This window comes from Dissoconium aciculare, assembly GCF_010015565.1.
Source record: "Dissoconium aciculare CBS 342.82 unplaced genomic scaffold K489scaffold_10, whole genome shotgun sequence".
NCBI lineage: Eukaryota > Fungi > Ascomycota > Dothideomycetes > Mycosphaerellales > Dissoconiaceae > Dissoconium > Dissoconium aciculare.
In genome coordinates this window covers 829,143-849,283 of record NW_022984960.1, presented here as the reverse complement: position 1 = coordinate 849,283, position 20,141 = coordinate 829,143, and the positions used below count along the sequence as shown (strand labels likewise).

The 20,141-nt window shown below is 52.3% G+C and overlaps 8 protein-coding genes across 8 annotated transcripts; 4 read left to right on the top strand and 4 right to left on the bottom strand.

Annotated features, from left to right (window-relative positions):
* Nucleotides 1-2,211: 2,211 nt before the first annotated feature.
* K489DRAFT_390137 (uncharacterized protein) lies at nt 2,212-3,810 on the top strand (the record flags this gene model as incomplete). Its single annotated transcript, XM_033606572.1, has 2 exons — nt 2,212-2,380; nt 2,450-3,810. The coding sequence occupies 2 exons, from the start codon at nt 2,212-2,214 to the stop codon at nt 3,808-3,810; spliced, it is 1,530 nt and encodes a 509-aa protein (XP_033457799.1).
* A 1,010-nt stretch (nt 3,811-4,820) lies between these two features.
* K489DRAFT_323628 (uncharacterized protein) lies at nt 4,821-6,227 on the top strand (the record flags this gene model as incomplete). The annotated part of the gene is made up of 1 exon (XM_033601708.1): nt 4,821-6,227. One exon carries the CDS (start codon nt 4,821-4,823, stop codon nt 6,225-6,227), a length of 1,407 nt encoding a protein of 468 aa, XP_033457798.1.
* A 135-nt stretch (nt 6,228-6,362) lies between these two features.
* K489DRAFT_41953 (uncharacterized protein) lies at nt 6,363-8,470 on the bottom strand. Its single transcript, XM_033608210.1, has one exon. It carries the CDS (start codon nt 8,364-8,366, stop codon nt 6,498-6,500), a length of 1,869 nt encoding a protein of 622 aa, XP_033457797.1. The 5' UTR covers nt 8,367-8,470; the 3' UTR covers nt 6,363-6,497.
* A 217-nt stretch (nt 8,471-8,687) lies between these two features.
* Nucleotides 8,688-11,977, top strand: K489DRAFT_41792 (DNA mismatch repair protein). Its single transcript, XM_033608197.1, has 2 exons — nt 8,688-9,090; nt 9,153-11,977. The coding sequence occupies exons 1-2, from the start codon at nt 8,817-8,819 to the stop codon at nt 11,690-11,692; spliced, it is 2,814 nt and encodes a 937-aa protein (XP_033457796.1). The 5' UTR covers nt 8,688-8,816; the 3' UTR covers nt 11,693-11,977.
* Nucleotides 11,978-12,082: 105 nt separating this feature from the next.
* K489DRAFT_411974 (nuclear segregation protein) lies at nt 12,083-13,801 on the bottom strand (the record flags this gene model as incomplete). The annotated part of the gene is made up of 3 exons (XM_033607867.1): nt 12,083-12,262; nt 12,338-13,504; nt 13,640-13,801. The coding sequence occupies 3 exons, from the start codon at nt 13,799-13,801 to the stop codon at nt 12,083-12,085; spliced, it is 1,509 nt and encodes a 502-aa protein (XP_033457795.1).
* A 691-nt stretch (nt 13,802-14,492) lies between these two features.
* Nucleotides 14,493-15,605, bottom strand: K489DRAFT_411973 (stomatin family protein-like protein; the record flags this gene model as incomplete). Its single annotated transcript, XM_033607866.1, has 2 exons — nt 14,493-15,331; nt 15,386-15,605. The coding sequence occupies 2 exons, from the start codon at nt 15,603-15,605 to the stop codon at nt 14,493-14,495; spliced, it is 1,059 nt and encodes a 352-aa protein (XP_033457794.1).
* A 779-nt stretch (nt 15,606-16,384) lies between these two features.
* On the bottom strand, nt 16,385-17,578 carry K489DRAFT_382700 (acyl-CoA N-acyltransferase). Its single transcript, XM_033605440.1, has 4 exons — nt 17,515-17,578; nt 17,179-17,463; nt 16,925-17,112; nt 16,385-16,870 (listed from the first exon to the last, which is right to left on the bottom strand). The coding sequence occupies exons 2-4, from the start codon at nt 17,319-17,321 to the stop codon at nt 16,506-16,508; spliced, it is 696 nt and encodes a 231-aa protein (XP_033457793.1). The 5' UTR covers nt 17,322-17,463; nt 17,515-17,578; the 3' UTR covers nt 16,385-16,505.
* A 746-nt stretch (nt 17,579-18,324) lies between these two features.
* K489DRAFT_411971 (SURF6-domain-containing protein) lies at nt 18,325-20,073 on the top strand (the record flags this gene model as incomplete). The annotated part of the gene is made up of 2 exons (XM_033607865.1): nt 18,325-18,360; nt 18,415-20,073. The coding sequence occupies 2 exons, from the start codon at nt 18,325-18,327 to the stop codon at nt 20,071-20,073; spliced, it is 1,695 nt and encodes a 564-aa protein (XP_033457792.1).
* Nucleotides 20,074-20,141: the final 68 nt, after the last annotated feature.

Sequence of the window (20,141 nt, the reverse complement as noted above, 5' to 3'; positions counted from 1 at the left end):
TGCCGAGCCCGTGGCCACAGTGCATGCCGAGCTTATCGAACGCAGATCTGCTTCAAATTGCTGAACAGTTCGTTCGCCCACACCTCCTTATTAGGATGGACCTCAACCAGGCCTCCAATCTTTATCGCAAGAACTCCACAAGGGAGGCTGTACCCAAATGTTCGCCATTTCTCGCCTCCCTGGCTCTCCACGGGCCGATCTCATCAGCGGGGAAATCAAAAACCGTCTAACTTGACGTTGCGCTAATGCTGGCCACACCACCACCATCACCCACATTTCGGAAATATGTAGGATTGCTGATTGCTCCACCACAATATTTTTTCAGGGGTTCACACAGAATTTGTCCTCCGTGCAATACACACCCAATTTCCGCTCTTGAAATGACTGTTGCATCTTTCACGGCCTGAGCGGCCATAGATCCGCCCGGGGTCTGTGGTGAATCCAGTGTGAACACCTTCATCCCTTTTCCACGCGAGGCCTTGCCCCAAGATGAGATCCATGGTCCATGATATGCGTCCGAAGGTGCGATAGACTCTCGCCATCAGAACGTATCGGCGCCTGGACGCGCAATCAACTCCATCTGCCCCGCACGCGCTACATGTGCGATGGCAACTTTATGTTCCAGGTCTGCAGGTGTTGAATCCATTCAAGCACGTTTAGCGAGGCGAATACGTAGATTCCGGATCATACAATCGTTATCTGTCCACAAAAATCCACCTAGTGCCGCCAACCGAACCTCGGCACTGACTTTGGCTGTGCTCAACGGCGGCTCCCACCCGTCGATCAGCTACTGTCCAATGCTGCAACCGAACGGCTGGTCCCGCTGCGTGAGGAGCACATCCACGACTTGACGCGGTACTGTACTCGCCTTCCAACATTGACGACTTCCAAGGTCCAGATCGAACTGCTTGGCTCGGTACGTTTCGATGATGTGTTCGTGCTTCGTTTTGGAGTCTGTTCTCACGAGCAACGACTATCCGAGTAAGCGCCTTGGAGGTTTAACGACGCTGTATTCGCGTCTGTCAGACTACGGGACCCCCAGATTCAAGATTGCCGACTGATCACCACCTTGGTCATCGAGGGCACTTATTCGATTCGATGCCATGATGGACTTATTAAGGATCTGTTTCATTCTGCGCGCAACAGTCATAGTCAGCACAGCTCAAGCGAGACGTGGCGCACCCGTGCTCATTGCGAGCCTTCCTCACAATCACAATCACAATCATTTCGAAGTAATCGAAGTAGAAGTCAAGCAACAGCGAACGAGACTTGTTACTGTGCATGAGGTCTTCAGATGTGAAAATGTCACATCCCATCGTTGGCTTCAGTGACATCGTATCGTACAGATAACAATTGATTATAACCTGAGAGAACACGGGAGAAAGACCGAGTGTACATGCGCGTTCTGGACGTCTGACAGTCCCTTGGTGTGACACGTTCGGCAGGCATGTCAGGTCATTTAGATATCGACCTCAGTATGTCCCATGATGATGACTCCTGATGGGTGATAGCCAGTCGTAGCTTTTGCGAGAGCCCTGATTCCGCCGAATTCGTGGATGTCTTACCTGGCGTTGCACTTGCTACATACAGTACGGAATGAAACGAACCTTGGAACAGTGACATTTGCAAGCATTCTCACTGGCATTCACACGGATTTTCAGCATGGTCTGCTATTACGGTCCTCGGAAGGCCATATCCTAACATCGGGCAGAAACAATTGGCTCACCCACTGTAATCTTGCTGCTTGAAGATCGATTCACGTGCAGTGAATGGCCCTCATGCCTTGCATGGCTGTTGTAGAACAGGCACAACTTGCGGACGAAACCATCATGATCACCTCGTTGATCTTTGGACGGCTGCAGGTGCTGTGGAGTGGCTGTCGCATCCCCGCCGACGGTTCGTTAAGCGGCCGGTCCCGAGCTCGCCCTTTTCTCCAATGTACTCCACCTGCACCCATCAAATGGCCCTGCAGCGTGGTCCCCCATTTGCGGCTTGATCTGGAGTAGCCTTGGCACCGGCATCCCCTTCGAGGCGTTAGCGCGTGGACCTCCAATTCATTTGTTCTGGCGGCCACAGGAGCAGCGTCGTCCACCGTAGCCCCCGAGAGACTCCTGCCAGGCATCGTTCCTACACCATTCTCCACACACTTTTTCGAACACATACCATCTCTCCTTGCTCATCCCTTCAATCGCCGCGGGCGCCATCGTCACGATGTCGACGCAACGGGAGGAGAAAAAGGACGATAACCTGCGAGACAATGTCGCTGATATTGAAAAGGGCGAGGCTCGACAATCATCTGGACCATCCGGTAGCAATGAAGAAGGCGCCGGCTCCCAGGCATGGTCTCTTGCTCAACAATTGCTCAATGGTGCTCAATCAGGTTTCAATGGCAAACCCAATTCACCGACACTTCCGCGCACCAACTCGCAAGCTGCACAGGCGCCTGCAGGCCCGAAAAAGCTTCGCAAGACGGCATGGATGGATGGTCTGAGAGGTTGGGCGGCGTTCCTGGTGTACATCTTGCACAACGAGATGTGGGCGCATGAATCCTCCTTCTTCGATCACAAACTCGAGAGCGTCTGGGGTTACAAGGGCAACTACTCGTTTGCCACGTTTCACGGTATCCGTACTTTCGTCACGGGTGGTCACTTTGCTGTCGCCATTTTCTTCTTCCTCTCCGGCTACGTTCTTTCACTCAAGCCGCTTTCGCTCATCCACGCTGGCCAGTATGTCACTCTGGGCGAGAACATCTCGTCTGCTCTCTTCCGTCGATGGCTGCGTCTCATGATGCCCATCTTTATCACCACCTTCATTTCCATGGTCGTCTGCCACGTGCTCGACTTCAAGGTCCCGTTTCACCGCGAAAAGACGCTTTGGGATGAGATTTGGCAATGGTACTTGGACATCAAGAACTTCACCTTCATCTTCACCACTGGTGATGGATACAATTTCCTCTACAATCCCCACTCTTGGTCTATCCCGATTGAGATGCGTGGCTCTATCGGTATCTACACCACACTCATGGCTGTCTCGCGCTTGACGCGCCGCAACCGTCTGATTGTCTTCGGCGTACTCATTTGGTACTACATGTGGATCGCTGACGGTGCTTACTTCGCAATGTTCACGGGAGGCATGCTCATCTGTGACATGGAGATGCTCTACGAGGAGGGTAACCTTCCGACCTGGATCACCGACATTGGGAAATACAAGAACCGGGTTTGCTACACTATGCTGGCCATCGCCATCTGGCTCGGTGGTGTTCCTGGCTATTCGATCGAAGTTCAGGTCCTCCGTGACTCGCCTACTTACTACTGGATTTCTTTCCTCAAGCCTCAAGCCGTTTTCGACACGAAGTGGTTCTACCTTTTCTTCGCTGCCGGCATGCTGGTCATCGTCACGCCGCGCATTCCTTGGCTCAAGGCCTTCTTCGAAACTCGCTTCTGCCAGTTCCTTGGACGCGTCAGCTACATGCTGTACCTCTTCCACGGTCCCATTCTGTGGACTTTCGGAGATCACATTTACGCCGCTGTTGGCTGGACCAAATATGGTCACGGCCTGACCGCTCCGGCCTGGATCAACATATTTGAGCTTCCCAAATGGGGTTTCCACGGCTTTGAGCTTTCATTCCTTGCAGCTCAGCTCATCATTTGCCCGTTAACTCTCTGGATCGCCTACATCGCGACGATTTACATCGACGACCCGTGTCTCGAATTTGCAGCCAAGCTGTACCGCCGTCTGCAGCCAGCAACGCCCGAGGAGCGACAGCGAGAACAGCAGGTCAACCCAGCCATTTCCAAGACCCAGTCTTAGAAAAGAAAAGTTCGGGACTCGCCCTTGCAAAGGCGGGTGAAAAGAGAAAGCCCACAAAATTACCAATCGGCTTGCGCTTTTGGAGGCATGTTTTGCTCGATTGTCCAGTGTGTCTGTATCGCACAGTCATGTGGTATGCTATCTGCAGCATCTCTTCATCATAGCACGCTTCTGACAGCCGAGCCGGACGATTGTCGAGGTGCACGACATGATTCCGGCGAGCCATCACGACTACCTCTTCACCATGACAATGCGACAGCGTATGTGAACAGCCCGAACGGCGGTGCCTGGTGGGGCAAGGCTGTTTTTGACCAACCCGCAACGGCTGCAGAAGACGAGGGCAAGATTGATGTGTGGATGTTCAAATATTCGAAGCGTGTATGTTGGAATAATTTTCTTCGGGTCGTTCATGGTTCGACAGCTATGCTTTCTTCACTACTGTCATCAGTACAACTTTATCAATCATCCTGTATTTGTGCGCAATGCGACGTCGTGGGAAGATCTGGTTATCATTTGACGTTGTTGGTGAATTGTCCTTTGCAAGGTTGCACTTTTAGCCATAGGTCGTATACCAGGAACAGTGTTGGAACATGAATACCTAGGTAGCGACAGACCCATCCGAAAGACCTGTACAATTGTAAAGCTGGTGGCTCCGGTCACGTAACCATGTGTTTGGGCTGGTGCTCAATGTTCGTTGCGCTACCAGCACAAACTTCCTCGAGCGAGATGAGCCTCGGAAGGTACAAGGCCCCTGTAAATTTGTGCACAATTTCGAGCTACTCGCATATACTTCCCTTCTTTCACGATTGCCAATCGCTAAGTCACAGTCGCTCTGAAGACATTCAGCCAATGTTCGAAATCAGGATAAAGTTATCGTCAACAACCTCTGATCAAGGGACCGCACCCTCGGATACGACGCTTGAAGCCCACTACAAGGAAAGCTTCCAAGCTTTTTGCGATTCGCCTTGATAAACATGTCTCGCATACTCCTCAGCGTGCGCCGGCGATTGATGACAATCCTAACAGCCGTTCTCGTGTTGGCAATCATCACCACAATCTACATCAATCCAAGCTTCACTCAGACAACCTCAGATCACTTCGGGAAAGCGATCCCAGGCAGTGGCGCTTCATTTGCGCAGGAAGAGCTAGATTACGAGAAAGGTGTCGCGAAACCAGTGCCCTACACCATTGATTATGACCTCCACGAGATCAAAATTGGCAATGTCTCCGACACACACTACTTGGTCAAGAGCATATCCGGCGAGGATGGCAAATACGTCACCTTGGACTTTCTGGGTCACACGGGGTTGAACCCAAGCATCATACCACACCCGTACATCAAGAATCACTTCATGATGGTGGCGCAGCGGGATAAAGATGAGAGGACATTTTCGCCGTTTTTTGCTGAGATGTGGTGCGAGGCGATCTGGAATGGGAAGACGCTGCGGTGCAACGAGTCCACGAGTATCCTCCCGGTGACATTCTCGACAAGCAACAACTGCGATGGCAAGAAAGATGGCATGCTGGCGATGCTCAACATGAACATTGGTCCGCATGATGCTCGCGTGTTCATGGGCCCAAAGAGCTCTCCCTACATCATGTACGGAAGCCAATCTGACCACGACGATATGTGCTTCGGCCAATGGCTGCAAGATTTACGCCTCCTTGTGGAATGGGGTCCATTCATTGACAAGTCGATTCCTTTCGCACATGCCGTCTCCATCCGACGCCCACCACCCCATCGTCCAGTGGAGAAGAACTACTTCATCTTCTGGGGCCCTGATGATGAAATGTATGCGCACTATGACCTTGAGCCACGCCGTTCATTCAGCAAAATTGACGTCGCCGGCCAACACTCTGGAAACCTGGCGCGCAAGGCCGCTGCGACAGACGATCCTTGTTGGGAGCGTTTCGTGAAAGAGACCGCGTTCTCCAACGGTACCCACCAAGCAACCAATTCCCTGTCCGTCACCATGTGCAATCGTGCGGATCCCGCATGCAAGCCTACGGCCGCGAACACGAAAATCTTCACGATTTTCCAGAAGAAATTGAGCTATGCGGGCCATGCTTACTACCTGCCCTATGTCATGATCTTTGACAGCACGCCACCCTTCGCCATCCGCAGCCTCTCGGCCAAGCCGTTCTGGATCCACGGACAACGTGCTGGCGGAGAGCCAATGAAGCCCGAGGAAATGAGGACTGTGCACGGCATGATCGACTACGCTGCGTATCAGCATGAGATGCTCTACATCACGAGTATCAACTGGAAAGTCCAAGAACTCGACTATCATGGATACATGGACGACGTGCTATGGCTCGCCTTTGGCCGCGAGGATACATGGATGGCTGCCATCGACGTCACACCTGAAATGCTCTTCGGAGACATGGAAGAGATGATCCACTGCCAAGCCGAATAGAGGCCTTAGCCCACGCACGAGAGCGCACGGCTTTCAACACATCGTTCATTGCAGATGTTTGCAGCCTCTTGTGGTTTTCGGCTTGCGTCCTAATGCCAGATGGCCTATCAGCCGCCGCCGTCCTGAGGATGCGGCTTGAAAGTCTCATGTCCGAGCTGATTGAAACCCTGACTTCAATGTGGTAGTCATGCACGCTTTCAGATTGGATCGCTCCTATAAATGAGCACCAAAGCTTGTGGATCCCAAGATCATGCAAGGCTATAGGAGCTATCAGAAACCAGCCTTCTGCACAAAGCGAGTGCTGTAATAATCATTCATACGGTCTGGATGAACTTCAGCATTTCGCACAACTTGGACCACTCCGTCCCAGTAGCCAGCCGTTGACGGCGAATGATTGTCGAATGAAGCAGCTTGCTGGCGTTCAAACGCGATCTTCCTATCTTTGCGGAATGCTGCCACGAGCGCGATGGTATCGAATCCTGACGCCATGCGTGTGCCGCCACCTGAGACTGATGAACGCGCCGGACCATCGCACGACAACGAGCCATCATCTTTGTCAAAGAAACTAAAGTCTGCGTTTGACGCGGCCCAGAACGCCTCGCTATCACGGTCTTCTGTCATCGAGAGCATCGTCTCGCCATCTTCGGCATTAAAGTCTTTCGCGGTGGAGCCGCCAATGCCAAGCTTGCTTGTAACTTCCAGAACGATCCTTGTGAGAGCGAACCTTTGCTTGGCAGCTTGTCTCACTGCAGCAATGTTCCCTCGTCGGCCAGGCGGCAGAGCATAGTCGCTGAATGCCTGCGCCCAGGCGCTTTGCGATTCAGCAGCACAAAGACAGATGAAGTTGATGATGGAATGGGCGATATCCTCATTCGTAGAAGAATACGGGACGTCGGTGAGAATCAGCGTCTTCAGACTTGCCAAAGCAAACTTCGATGTATGGGCAGAGCCAGCGATTGGCTGCGGTGATATCATCATGGCCATATTGTAATCTATCCGGAGCAGTGTGAGTGTCGTGGCTGCATACGTGAGCAAGACTGAAGGCAAAAGCGCCAAACCAGGCGTTTGATGAACGGGCTCCGAGCGGTACATTGGCTCAGCCGGATATTCTTTTTTCAGATTGCCGACGTCAAGCACATGCAGCCGGGCGGTCTTGGCCATCTCGCAAACAATATCAGCTGTCAAACTATTGCCCGAGATATATAGATGTGTCAGTCCCTGCGCAGCAGTATCTTCAATCGAAAGTCTGTCGGCAAACGTGGTCGTGAAAGTGTACAGAAGGTAGGGTTCGAAATCCTCGCTCCTACTTAAATGCAGCATGTCGACTTGAGGCCGCTCACGACTTCGATCAGAGTCGCCGCGGTCCACATCATTGGCCAGGAAGCATTCTTGAAGCAGTGTCCTTGCACCTTGGTCTGTGATTCTGTTATCCCGGACGTCTAAGCTGCGCACACGGAGCTTGATGGCTCGGGCGAGAACCCCAACGTTGTCGTCTCCTAACCCAACGCCCCGGAGTTTGAGGATCTGCAGGCCTTGCAGGTTCTTCAGGCTGTCCAACACGCCTCTATCGCGGGCAGATTGTGTGAAAGAAAGATCCAGATACAAGAGATTGCCAAATAGGGGGAGTGCATCGGCCAGACTTTGCGATGTGAGATTCTGACAGCGCGAAGCCTCCATCAGTCGTAAACTGAAAGACGTTACCTGCAAATTTGGGCCGGGTCGTCTGGCGGTTGCCACCAAGTTCTGGAGCGTTTGATGATCAAAGGAGGGGAGTCTCCACACGATCAAGGATTGGAGATTTGGTAGCAAATGCAGAACGTCTCTCAGCCAACCCGTCCCGAGGCCATCATGTAGGTCCTTGCGAGAAGGAAAGCGAAGAGTATGGGTCAGTCGACGCACCTCCAGACGGGCCGAGGGCAAAGCGAGCAGAAATCTAGTCATTACACGATCGTCGCCATCCCGGTGGTTGTGGAAATGCACTGCCGGACTGCCCCATAGACGAGGGGAAAAGGTTTTGTGCCATCGGCGGCATACCAATGATACGGCGCATAGATCATGAGGGTGGGTTACATAGGTTGAAGCAAGATTCCAGATATCAACTTGTGTTGCGCTTTCATAGGAAGGCGGAGCTAACTCCATGATGGCTATAGTCGAACCTGACTTGAATTTATGTACGGGAGAGAAGCACTCGAGAACGATCGAGCCAGGCCAACCTCATACTTGTGAAATTATATGTACATGTGAGAATCAATCGGTTGAGGCCGCTTCCTTAACGAACTGTGCAAATGTCCCCCTCGATGCGGAACAGACAGCGCTGGGTGAAGGTGCAGGTGACGTCTTTGGAACAGCTGCAGTGATATCTCAGCCTGAGGCCAAAGTTCATTTTTTCCAGGACTGCCGCAAGCACTTTACGCGACACGACGCCCGACGCGTCTTCGGTTGTCAGGGTTTCCTTCGAAAGTTCCGCCCACGATATCAAAAGCCATTGGACTACACTCGCTCGGTGTGTTCGTGACAAGAAGCTTCTTTCACACTCGACCGAGGCGAACAGTCCAGATTTCTACTCAAGCATCATAATCCATTGGAAAAATGGGTTCAAGACCCGAGCTGCAAGTCGACGACGAAGTCGGCCTCTTGAAGGCAATCCGCCAACTTGACTCGAGCAGAGCGGCAGACACCATTCGAATATTCGACAATGGCGATTACTTGTCAGCATACGGCGGCGATGCTACCTTCATTGCCCAAGCACAATACAAGACCACATCGGTATTAAAGCAGTTGGGTCGAAATCCGGGCATGCCTTATGTCACAATGACAGTGACAGTCTTTCGAACATTTCTGCGCGACGCAATATTTCGTCTGAGTATGAACACCAGTGTCGCGGCTTTTTCAACCAAAAAAGAACTTCACACTAACAAAGCATAGACAAACGGGTGGAGATCCTCGAGTCGTCGGGTCGAAATCAATGGAAAGTGGTCAAGCGTGCATCGCCAGGCAATCTGCAGGATATCGAAGACGACCTTGGCGGGCACATAGAATCTGCCCCGATAATACTCGCCGTCAAAGTTTCAGCAAGAGCCAATGAGGCTCGGAATGTTGGGGTCTGTTTCGCCGATGCCAGTGTTCGAGAGTTGGGCGTCACAGAGTTTGTCGACAATGACATTTACTCGAACTTCGAATCCTTGATCATTCAGCTGGGAGTCAAAGAGTGTTTGATTCAGGCCGACGCAAGCAGGAAAGACCCCGAAATCCAAAAAATCCGAGCGATCGCCGATAATTGTGGATGCGCCATCGCAGAGAGACAAGGAGGTGACTTTTCAGACCGCGACATCGACCAAGACCTCAACCGGCTACTTCGTGGCGAGAAAACGATTGCAACACTGCCACAATCAGATTTGAAGCTTGCGATGGGCTCAGCTGCAGCGTTGATCCGCTACCTTGGAGTGATGTCAGATCCCACCAATTTCGGAGAATATCGACTCTACCAACACGACCTCAGCCAATACATGAAACTGGACTCTTCTGCACTCAAAGCGCTCAACCTGATGCCCGGCCCTAAAGACGGGTCAAAGACAATGAATCTATACGGACTGTTGAACCACTGTAAAACTCCCATAGGAAGTCGGTTACTTGCGCAATGGCTCAAACAACCATTGATGAGCTTGGAGGAAATCGAACGCAGACAACAGCTAGTCGAAGCATTTGTGAACGACACAGAACTAAGACAAACTCTCCAGGAAGAACATCTCAGGTCAATACCGGACTTATATCGCCTTGCGAAAAAGTTTCAACGGAAAAAGGCCACTCTGCAGGACGTGGTTAACGCATATCAAGTGGCCGTTAGGCTACCTGGCTTCGTCGGCACGTTTGAAGGCGTCATGGATGAGGCATACAAAGGAATCCTCGACATAGAATATAATGACAAACTGCGATCATACTGCGACAGCTTCTCCGGATTACTCGAAATGGTTGAGACGACCATCGATCTGGACGCCCTTGACAATCACGAATACATCATCAAATCAGAATACGACGATGGTCTGCGTATCATTCGAAAGAAACTCGATAAGCTGCGTTACAACATCGAACAGGAACACCGTCGTGCTGGCGATGACCTCAACCTCGATATCGAGAAGAAACTCATCCTCGAAAACCACCGAGTGCACGGCTGGTGTATGCGTCTGACCCGAAACGAAGCAAACGCCATTCGTGGGAAGAAAAAGTACATGGATATTGCGATCCAAAAGAACGGGCAATATTTCACCACCGTCGACCTCGCAGAGATGAATCGAGAATTCCAGTCCCTCTCCGAGAGCTATAACCGCACTCAAACTGGCCTCGCCAACGAAGTCATCGGTGTTGCATCCTCCTACGCGCCCGTCATCGAGAAGCTCGCTGGTGTGGTCGCACATCTTGACGTGATCGTTTCATTCGCTCATGTTTCGCTCCATGCACCTACAGCTTACGTTCGTCCCAAAATGCATCCTCGTGGTACGGGCAACACGATTCTTAAGGAAGCACGGCATCCATGCATGGAGATGCAAGACGACATCTCCTTCATCACCAACGACGTTAGTCTGGTCCGAGGCGAGTCCGAATTTCTGATCATCACAGGTCCAAATATGGGCGGTAAATCGACATATATCCGACAAATCGGCGTCATCGCTCTGATGGCGCAGATCGGCTGCTTCGTGCCCTGTAGCGAAGCCGAGTTGAGCTTATACGACTGCATCTTGGCTCGCGTGGGTGCCAGCGATTCGCAGCTGAAGGGCGTGAGTACATTCATGGCGGAGATGCTGGAGACGGCCAACATCCTCAAGACCGCTACCCGAGAAAGCCTCGTCATCATCGACGAGTTGGGACGCGGCACAAGTACCTATGATGGGTTCGGACTGGCTTGGGCTATTTCCGAACACATCATCAAGGAGATCGGGGCCTCTTCTATGTTTGCGACCCATTTTCACGAGCTTACGGCGCTTTCGGAAACGTATCCTCAAGTACAGAATCTACATGTTGTTGCGCACATAGGTGGCTCAGATGGTGAGGATGCTGCGATGGGTGGGCCGGGCGCAGGCAGCGCTGGACGCCGTCGCGAAGTCACTTTATTGTACAAAGTCGTCCCTGGCATCAGCGACCAATCATTCGGTATCCATGTCGCCGAGATCGTACGCTTCCCGGCCAAGGTGGTCGCCATGGCAAAGCGCAAGGCAGATGAGCTGGAGGATTTCTCCGGCAATAACAGCAGTGGTCGAGGGAGAGACGCCCAAGGTGGCGATTCTTCGGCGACAGATGCCGATGTCGAGGCTGGCAAGGCTATGCTCAAGGAAATTCTCGTCACATGGAAAGAACAGGTTGAGAAGGAAGGGCTGAATGAGGAGGAGCAAGTCCAGCGTATGAGGGATCTCGTCAAGGCGAATGACAGCCTAAGGGCGAATCCTTTCTTCAAGACCATTGAAGCTCTCTAGATGCATCATCTGCTTGGGTTGAGGTGGGCCCTGTTCTGATCAGAGTCTTGACAGGCGAACACCACAGGTCGCGCAAGCAGTGTTGGAACATTGTCGGCCAAGGGCGAATTAGTCTAGATACAGTCTGTGAGGCGAATGGCTTTTCAAGGAGCCCTGGAAGAGACTACAATAATAGACATGGCTCACGTGGTCATGATGTGTAAAAATGCGCTATGTAGAATCGTACGCTGTCTGCGCGAAGCACGACGACTTCGCTAAATGTGAAAATATGCATGGACAAAATGCTGCTTCCTCCGATTGACTCCTTCCCAATCATCTGTCCAATACTGCTTTTTGTTGGTGCGATCATGCGATCATGGAACTCTGTTCCGATGGGAAATGGTGTGACGTCTAAGCCTCAGTAGCTTCAGCGTCAATCTTGGTCTTGTTCAAGTCCGCGGTGATGCCAGCACTGGCATCAGTCGCGCTGCCATTCTCCTGCTTGCTGTATGAGGCCTTTGTGTCCTTGCTGTCAACTGCAGCAGCCTCGGCTTCGAGACGATCGATCTCTGCTTGCGCTTTCTCAATGTTCTACAGGCATTCACGATTAGTAAAGGTCACCATAGTACGTGTATCGATTTTGACAGAGAACGGAACATCACTTACCTCCTTGGTCTTGCGCTCCTGGTCGCCCTTCCAGAATGCAAGCTTCTCCTTCAACTTCTCCACAACAGCAGGAACCTCGGCTTGAGACATCGGCGGGTCGACATTGATGATCGCCAAAGAACCGATAGTGCCTAGATCCAAGTTGAACTTGCCCTCCGTCGCTGGCGGCGAGGTGACACCAGCACCTGCCTGACCGCGGTTGCGCTTGTTCTTCTTGCCACCAGTGCCAATGAAGTAGTTCTCCTCCTCCTCGTCCTTCTTTGATACCCTTGTGCCCTTGAACCCAGTGGCATCAACAGTTCGGATGTCGGTCGCTGCAAACTTACCCGGGCCAGAAGCGACCGGCTTGACAGAGCCTGCGGGGTCGAAGAAAGCAAGAAGGCTTTGCGTCGTGCGGATCTCATCCTGGTAAGCGGAAGCACTTGCATCCTCGAGCTTGGCCTTGGCGGCCTCCTGACGCTTGCCACGGTGGTAAGCATCGTTCTCTGCTTTGCGCTTTTCCTCGCGGATTCGTCGGGCCTCCTGTTCATACTTGACGGCTTCGCGGCGCTGGGAGTAGTATGCATCCTTGAGGTCCTTGACCGCGGAGTACTTCTTCTGTTGGTCCTCGTGAAGACGTGTTCGCTCATCACGAAGGCTGTTCAAGCTCTTGAAAACCTCGTCCTGCTCAGCCTTGATCTTATCAAGCTCGGTGGTAATTGCAGTGTATCGGTCACTCAAAGCGCGAGATTCTGGATCGTCAAGCAATTTCTTCTGTTCCGCGATCTGCGCTTTGATCTCATCAATTCCTTTCTGAGACTCGTCAAATCCGGCAAACGACTTCTTGATACGGTTGAGCTGGGAGATCTCGCCAAGCGCTTTCTTCTCGTCCACGATCTTCATGGTACCAGTATCTACCTGTTTTTGCAGACGATCGATCTCGTGCTGAACATCTTCGGCAGACTTGAAGTTGATCTTGCCACGTGCATTTTTGGATTCGGTAATGCGGGACTTGAGCTGCTCATCAAGACGCTTGATCTTGTCCATGATAGTGGTACGGTTGGTCTTGCCAGACGCTTGCTGAGTTCGAATGGTGCCCAATTCAGCTCGCAGTTCCTGTTGACGCTTTGCAGATGGCGAATCTTTGTTGTTCGGGCGAGCGATGTCAAGCTTGGCCTTGATTTGTTTCTATTCTTCCGTGTCAGCAACTGTTCAGTATGCGCCCACCGTTGTTACAACATGGGACTCCGTAGGAATACGAATATTGTCTTTGTTTTCCCAAAGGAACACAAGTCGGCGGCATGACCGCTGTATATCACTGACCATTTTTTCCTCAGCAGCCTTGAGCTCCTTCTCCGCCTTTGCCAAGTTGGCCTTGTACTCTTCATCATTGGGACGTTCGGGTTTGGTGACAGGAGCAGATGCAGGAGTAGCGGCGCTGTCACCCTTGGCCACAGTGGCCTTCGCGGTCTTGGTGTCGGCCATAATGTCGACGATTCAGGAAAGACAGACAGCGCTGTATGGCGATCGGAAACGTTGCGCACGGGAGCAGATGCGAGTAGGCGATAAATTGCTTTACCGCAATGGGTCCATGAAAGTTGAAAAGAATTGCGAAATGGTCGAGGAGGGGGTGAGTAATCCTAGCGGATCGGTCGTCGGGTTTAACGCAGGACGGCGATGCTTGTAATGTGGGCAGCACGACAGTAACAAAATGTACCCTGGGCTGACGGTGGAGACAGCCACTTGCACCATTGGTTCACCACAGAGCAAACAACACTTTTTTGCCAAGAGTTCGCCCGCCCGCACCCTGCTAATGTCAACTGCCCGGCCGATGCGCCGCCCGCTCGCGTGGCCATGGGACTACGTAGAACAGTTCAGGGTTTGACGTGTCGTGTTGCTAACACGCCGATGCATTTCGATACCATGAACCATCCTCTCCTCGATGAACTTCGTTCGACCAAATTGAGTTTCGATGGGATTGCGGTGCTTGAAACACACGATTTGGACGGCTTCGCTTCAAGTCATTGCACAGAAAAAGCGGCGCAACAAGACACATTTCATCGTGAAGTATGTAAAACAATATCGAACAACCTTAGGGTATTGAAGACTCCAAAATCAAGCAAGACATTATGCGCTCGAGTACACGACACTCTCATCACCCTCATCGTCTTTCTCCTTACATGTTCTCCACAACTCGTGCGTTGACGGCATCCTGGAAGCCATCGGTTTTGCCGCTAAAATCGTGTTGATTTTGCGACGACTTCACGGTTCCATAGTCCTGGTAGCGCGACGGTCCCTCGCCCATTTGCTCAGCGATAGCCATCTGACTTTGCACCGTCTGGTTCTGCGCTGGTAGGAAAATGACCTTGCTGTTGGCAGACTTGGCCATTTGAGCCATAGTCTCAAGGTAGCGGATCTGCATGGCGGGAGCGGATGACAGAATGTCTGCTGCCTCACGCATGAGCTTTGCACTTTCGACCTCAGCACGGGCTTGGATGATCTTGGCTTCACCTGCCCGCTTGCTCTGGGCGGCCATGGACAAGCTGTCCTGTAGCTCTTGACTGAAGAGCAGGTCCTTGATCAACATGCTCTCCACGCTGGCACCCCATCCTGCGGCTGTCTCGTCGATGATTTCTCGAATCGACTGTGCAATCTCTTCACGGCGCTCGATCACGTCCTGGAGCACGCGTGCACCTATGACGTGGCGGAGAGTGGTTTGCGTGCGCTCGACCAGCGCGGTACGGATGTCGGCGATGCCGAAAGCGGCCTTGTGGGGCGAAGTAATGTGGTAGTAAACGACTGAGGTCAGGGTGAGGTTCACATTGTCCTTGGTCATGCAAATCTGCTTCGGGACCTCTACAATCTGAATCTTCACGTCGACTTGAAGGAGCTTCTCTGAGAGAGGGTTGATTTTGACGAGCCCTGGGTCAACAGCACGTGCAAAACGCCCAAATTTCGTCACGAGCCCGACGTTTCCTTGTCGTACAGGTTGATACGGGTTGGGGCAGCAGAGACCTGTCGCAATTAGCATCCTCGTGGGCGCGACCGCTGAGAAGAGGGTAAACTTACAGCATGGAATAGCTCCCAGAGTACCCATACACTCTCCGATACCGTTGATCATGCTTCCGTACCAGCCATGTTGCGAGGCGTCCTCCGTATCTGGCTGAATGACTTTGGCGTAAGAAGGCTGCAGGTCCTCACGTCGCGGAGGCTGCACGTTGATGATGGGCGCTGCTGCAGCACCGTTCGTGGCCGGCGCCTTGCCGTTGACGCCATCGGGAGTCGCCATTATATGTGTGTCGACGTGACGGGGTCTGTTTGAATGACGAAGAGGGTAATTGTTGGTGCTGGCGAAGAGTTGGCTTGAAGGTGGGACAGAAAAGCGATGAGGAACGAATCGCAATCAGTAAGCGAGAAGCATCGGGACCTATATATCGACGATCACTGCGCACCGGCTTTCATGCCTACCGAAATAGTGCTGGTTTTCCAGGCAGGTACAAGATACGGGCCGTATGCGCAATGCTCTCACTCCAAGCATTGCACTGTACCAATGGGCGAGCTAGGTGGGTGCAGGTGCACGCCCAGTCGACGCCTCTGTACTGGGGCGTCATCGCGATAGCCTTCCAGAAGCAGTAATGAGGCACAGCAGGATGAGACGACTCGTGATCAAACATCAGATCTATCTGACCCTTCAACTATGCCGCTCCAGCCGCCCCCCTCCTGAGGGATATCTCTCCGTATCAGAAAGCACTGCCTCTCTGGGGCGATCATTTCGCGATGCCTCTTGGGCAAGCATTATGTATGCGTGCTCAGCATGCATGTGGGGGACAATGATGACGATGACGCTCATTCAAGTGCCAATAAACAATCATGTGGTGCACCATCTTCTCCCGCAGATCGCTTGCCTACTGGTAGGGTTATGCACGCCAATGCTTGTCCTTCGACGTATCCGGTCTAGCAAGCGGGAGGCGACAAGCCGTGGAAGGACATCAGCCTTGCGGAAGTCCGGAGGCCGCACTCCTCGCTCGCGACTGCCATTTTGGTTGCAGTCAATACATGTACTGTACCTTGCGATGTTGTTTTCGGGCACGTGGAGAGGGATATATTGGCCCAGTGCCGTTGGTAGTCAAACGATGCTGCGCAGTAATAATCCTCCGACGAGGCATTTATCGCAGTTCGCGCCAGCGTGTCACTGGATCGGTGGCTTAGCCTCCTCGCTCCAGGGAACGACACCGTCGCCCACGAGGAGGCCGAGTTCCGGCAGCGTTCTCCCCGGTCTAGCTATGCGGAACAACGCCGTCGAGCGAAGGCCCATGCTGTTTTCGAAATCATTTTCGCTCACCAGCACCTTCGTGAAGCCGCATTTCTCGAGCACGCGCTGGCTCCCAATATTCTCCACGTCCACTAAAGCTTCAAGATAGTCATAACCGACGCCTTGCGCTCCACCTCCGCTTGCACCATCGACCGTCGATACAAGCGCCGAAGGGACTCTCTCAAAGAAGGCAGGGATGAAGATGCTCAAAGCTTCAGTCGCAAATCCCTTCCCAGCATAGCCTTGAGTGAGGTGTATCAGCGACGTCTTGCGAACAGGTTCTGGAAAGAGCTTACCAGGTCGCATGAGATACCCAACTTCTGGCCAATCCGGACTGCCCAAGATACCAATAATCGTGCCTCGTTCCCCGTCCCTGTTGTATTCATGTCGTTCTCGAATAGCGAAGTTAAAAACGTCTGTACCTAGCGCCCGGGAACTGAGCCAAGTTCTGCCTTGCTGCTCGTTTGCGATTGGTCCCGACGAGCTGACAGTACAAGCAGTGTCAGTTGAAAGAAGCATACAGAGTCTGTTCCAGTGTGGTCATGCTTACGTCCATTGCATCACATCGCTGCTGGTCAAAATAGGCATCAGGTCCAGCAGATCGGACATCTGGAGCGTAGAGAGCACGAGACGTGCACTTATTAGGGTCACCGACTTGGGTGGTGCTAGTAGATCGCTGCCGTCGGCCGACATGTTTGAGACTTTCACACCAGCTTAAACTCCAGATTATGATGATCTTGTATGCTCGAAATTGCCTCGGAATTCAATCGTACTTGAGCTTCGGAAGTGTTAGGAGATGAATCGATCAAGCCGAGGATTTCGTGGTCAATACGAGCTGAGTGAGTCAACCTCACTGCCCTTCAGCTCTGACTCGAGGGTTACTCACTTCATATAGAAATTCGTACATAGCTCATGATCCATGCACGAAAACAAGGTGTAGTCACCGACTTCTCTGGAATTGGGATTGGAGAATTTGCAAGATGACCGCACTTGAAAATAAATGAATACCTAGGTAGTGGCAATTGCCTTTGCTGAGACCGGCACTACAACCCATGGATGGCAATAGCCACATGTAGGGTGCTCGACTGATCTGTGCAATGACGATGGCTATCGTGATCAATGGAAAGGTTTTTCCCTACTAAAACCGCTTTTCGCGGCGCAGAATGACCGGGCTTCCTTCTCGTAGAGTATGATTGATGCATTCCGGTTGTGCATGCCCAGGCGGGTCACTTTGAGCAGCGTCAAGCTCGGAACGATCAGACTAGGTCATTGTCAAACCACTCCCTGAAATAGACACGACCATAACATGGAACGATGCAGTGCACTCCGACACCACGGTCCTTGGTCGTTCATAGCAGAGCTGAGGAAGAAACGACTCGAGCCGTGGACGAGCTGATGTATCATGCCTGCCTACTACGTAGTACCATGGATGGATATATCCATTGCAAGTGGTTATCGATAACCACAGATTTGCCCTAGGCTTCGCCGGCAGAGCGGAAACAACTTGCTAGCAACGACGAAGTTTTCCAAAAAAATATGCTTCTGCGCTTGACTGGTGCTCCGCGGCGGGTCATCCCGTGCGAAAACTTGGCGTTCGTTCACGACAGCCGCCTTCATCACGACTGAATCTTTCACACCGCTAGCCAAAGATCTGCTCCCGCTCGATCATACTGTTTGCAACCGCCTGAACACCAAGATGGCACAATCAGACGACGTGCTGGATGGCATTGAGGTGAGGAAAAGATTGATACCATCTCTGGGACGAGTAATTGACACATTATAAAAGGAACGCCTCGTTAATCACGCAAAAGCATTCGACTCCTTACTTGCGCTGACGCCCGCGCGTGAATATTATGGAAGTCAGATAGATGATGGCCTTGACCCCAGTGATCAATGGAATCGCAAAAAGCAGACCAAAGAACAAAAGCGGGCGGCGAAGCGAGCGAAGCTTGATCCGTCAAATCAGAAGAGTGCGCTAGATGTGATGAAAGAGCGTGAGAGCAAGAGAAAGCGGGAGCTTGGTATCGAGGACGAAGTCGCGCACAACGAAGACGACCCGATTGAGAAAAAAACAACAACAAACGTGCCACCCAACAAACGGCAGAAGCAGGTACTGGATCCTGAGGCGCAAGAAGCAGAGCGAGCAGCCAAGGCAGCCAAGCGAAGACAGGCTCGTGTACAGAAGAATGAGAAGAAGGCGAAGCTGAAGGCAAAGATGGACGCAAAGAAGGCTCGAAAGCAGGCCGTCGCCACTGTCGAAAATGCAGACCCAGAAGATCTGGCTGCAGAGGAATCGGAAGAGGAAGATGGCGATGCACCAGGTACAGGAGCAATCAACGAGGGTCACAAGGATATTGAGAAAATGGATCTGAGCGGGCTCGCAGACTCGGAAGATGAGGAAGAAGCGCACGACCAGGCCAATGATAACGATTCTTCGGTACCATCAACACCAGCAGACGAGAGCGCTGCGTTTGACACAGCAACCAACCAATCCGAAACGTCTTCTTCGTCTTCTATCGTCCCGCCCACAGTCCCTGAGGCCGAAACTGCACGCAAGCTAAATCAGAAGCCCTTGCCTAGACTTAGCGCAAAATCGAGCGCGAGTACAAAACCACCAGCGCAAACAACCGCTGTGTCTGGGATAGAATCACCAAAGCTGCGACTACCCGACATTGATCAAGCTGAACTACAGGAACGTTTACGAAAGCGAATCGAGGAACTTCGCGCGCGGCGAAAGGCGGACGGTCCAGATGGCCGACCTGCGCGCAGTAGACAGGAATTGCTCGACCAGCGTCGAAAGAAAGAGGAACAGAGGAAGATACACAAGAAAGAGCTCAGGCGAGCGGCGAAAGAGGAAGAGGCGCAAAAACGTGAAGAACAACTTCGAGGGTCCGGAAGTCCAATGTCTCTGGAGTTGTTTGGATCAAGACCTTCACCGAAGCCACAAGATAACAACTTCAGCTTCAGCAGAGTGGCGTTTGATGACGGCACGGCCGCCGATGCTTCTCTCAGCGGCTTGAGCGACCCCAAGAAGAGGAAGGGCCCGCAAGATCCCCGCACAGCATTGCAAGCTGCAGAGAAAAAGCAGTCCCGTCTCGCTGGCCTTGATGCCGAGAAGCGGGCCGACATCGCTGAGAAGGACATGTGGCTCAATGCAAAGAAACACGCACATGGAGAACGCGTCCGTGACGACACAAGTCTGCTGAAGAAGGCGCTGAAGCGAAAGGAAAAGCAGAAGAGCAAGTCCGAAAAGGAGTGGCAGGAACGGGGCGAGGCCGTTGTGAAGGGCAAGGAGATCAAGCAGAAAAGACGCGAGTCTAACCTCCAGAGGAGACGAGACGACAAAGGCAGCAAAGGCAGCAAAGGCAAAAAGAAGCCTTCGTCCTCGGCTGGCAAAGGCAAAAAGAAAGCACGCCCAGGTTTCGAAGGCCGTTTCAAAGCATGATGATCTCGCTCGGTGTTTTGTAATGAGGAGTTGGTTAGGCGGTCTTTTTTCACGTCAACGTCACGCCA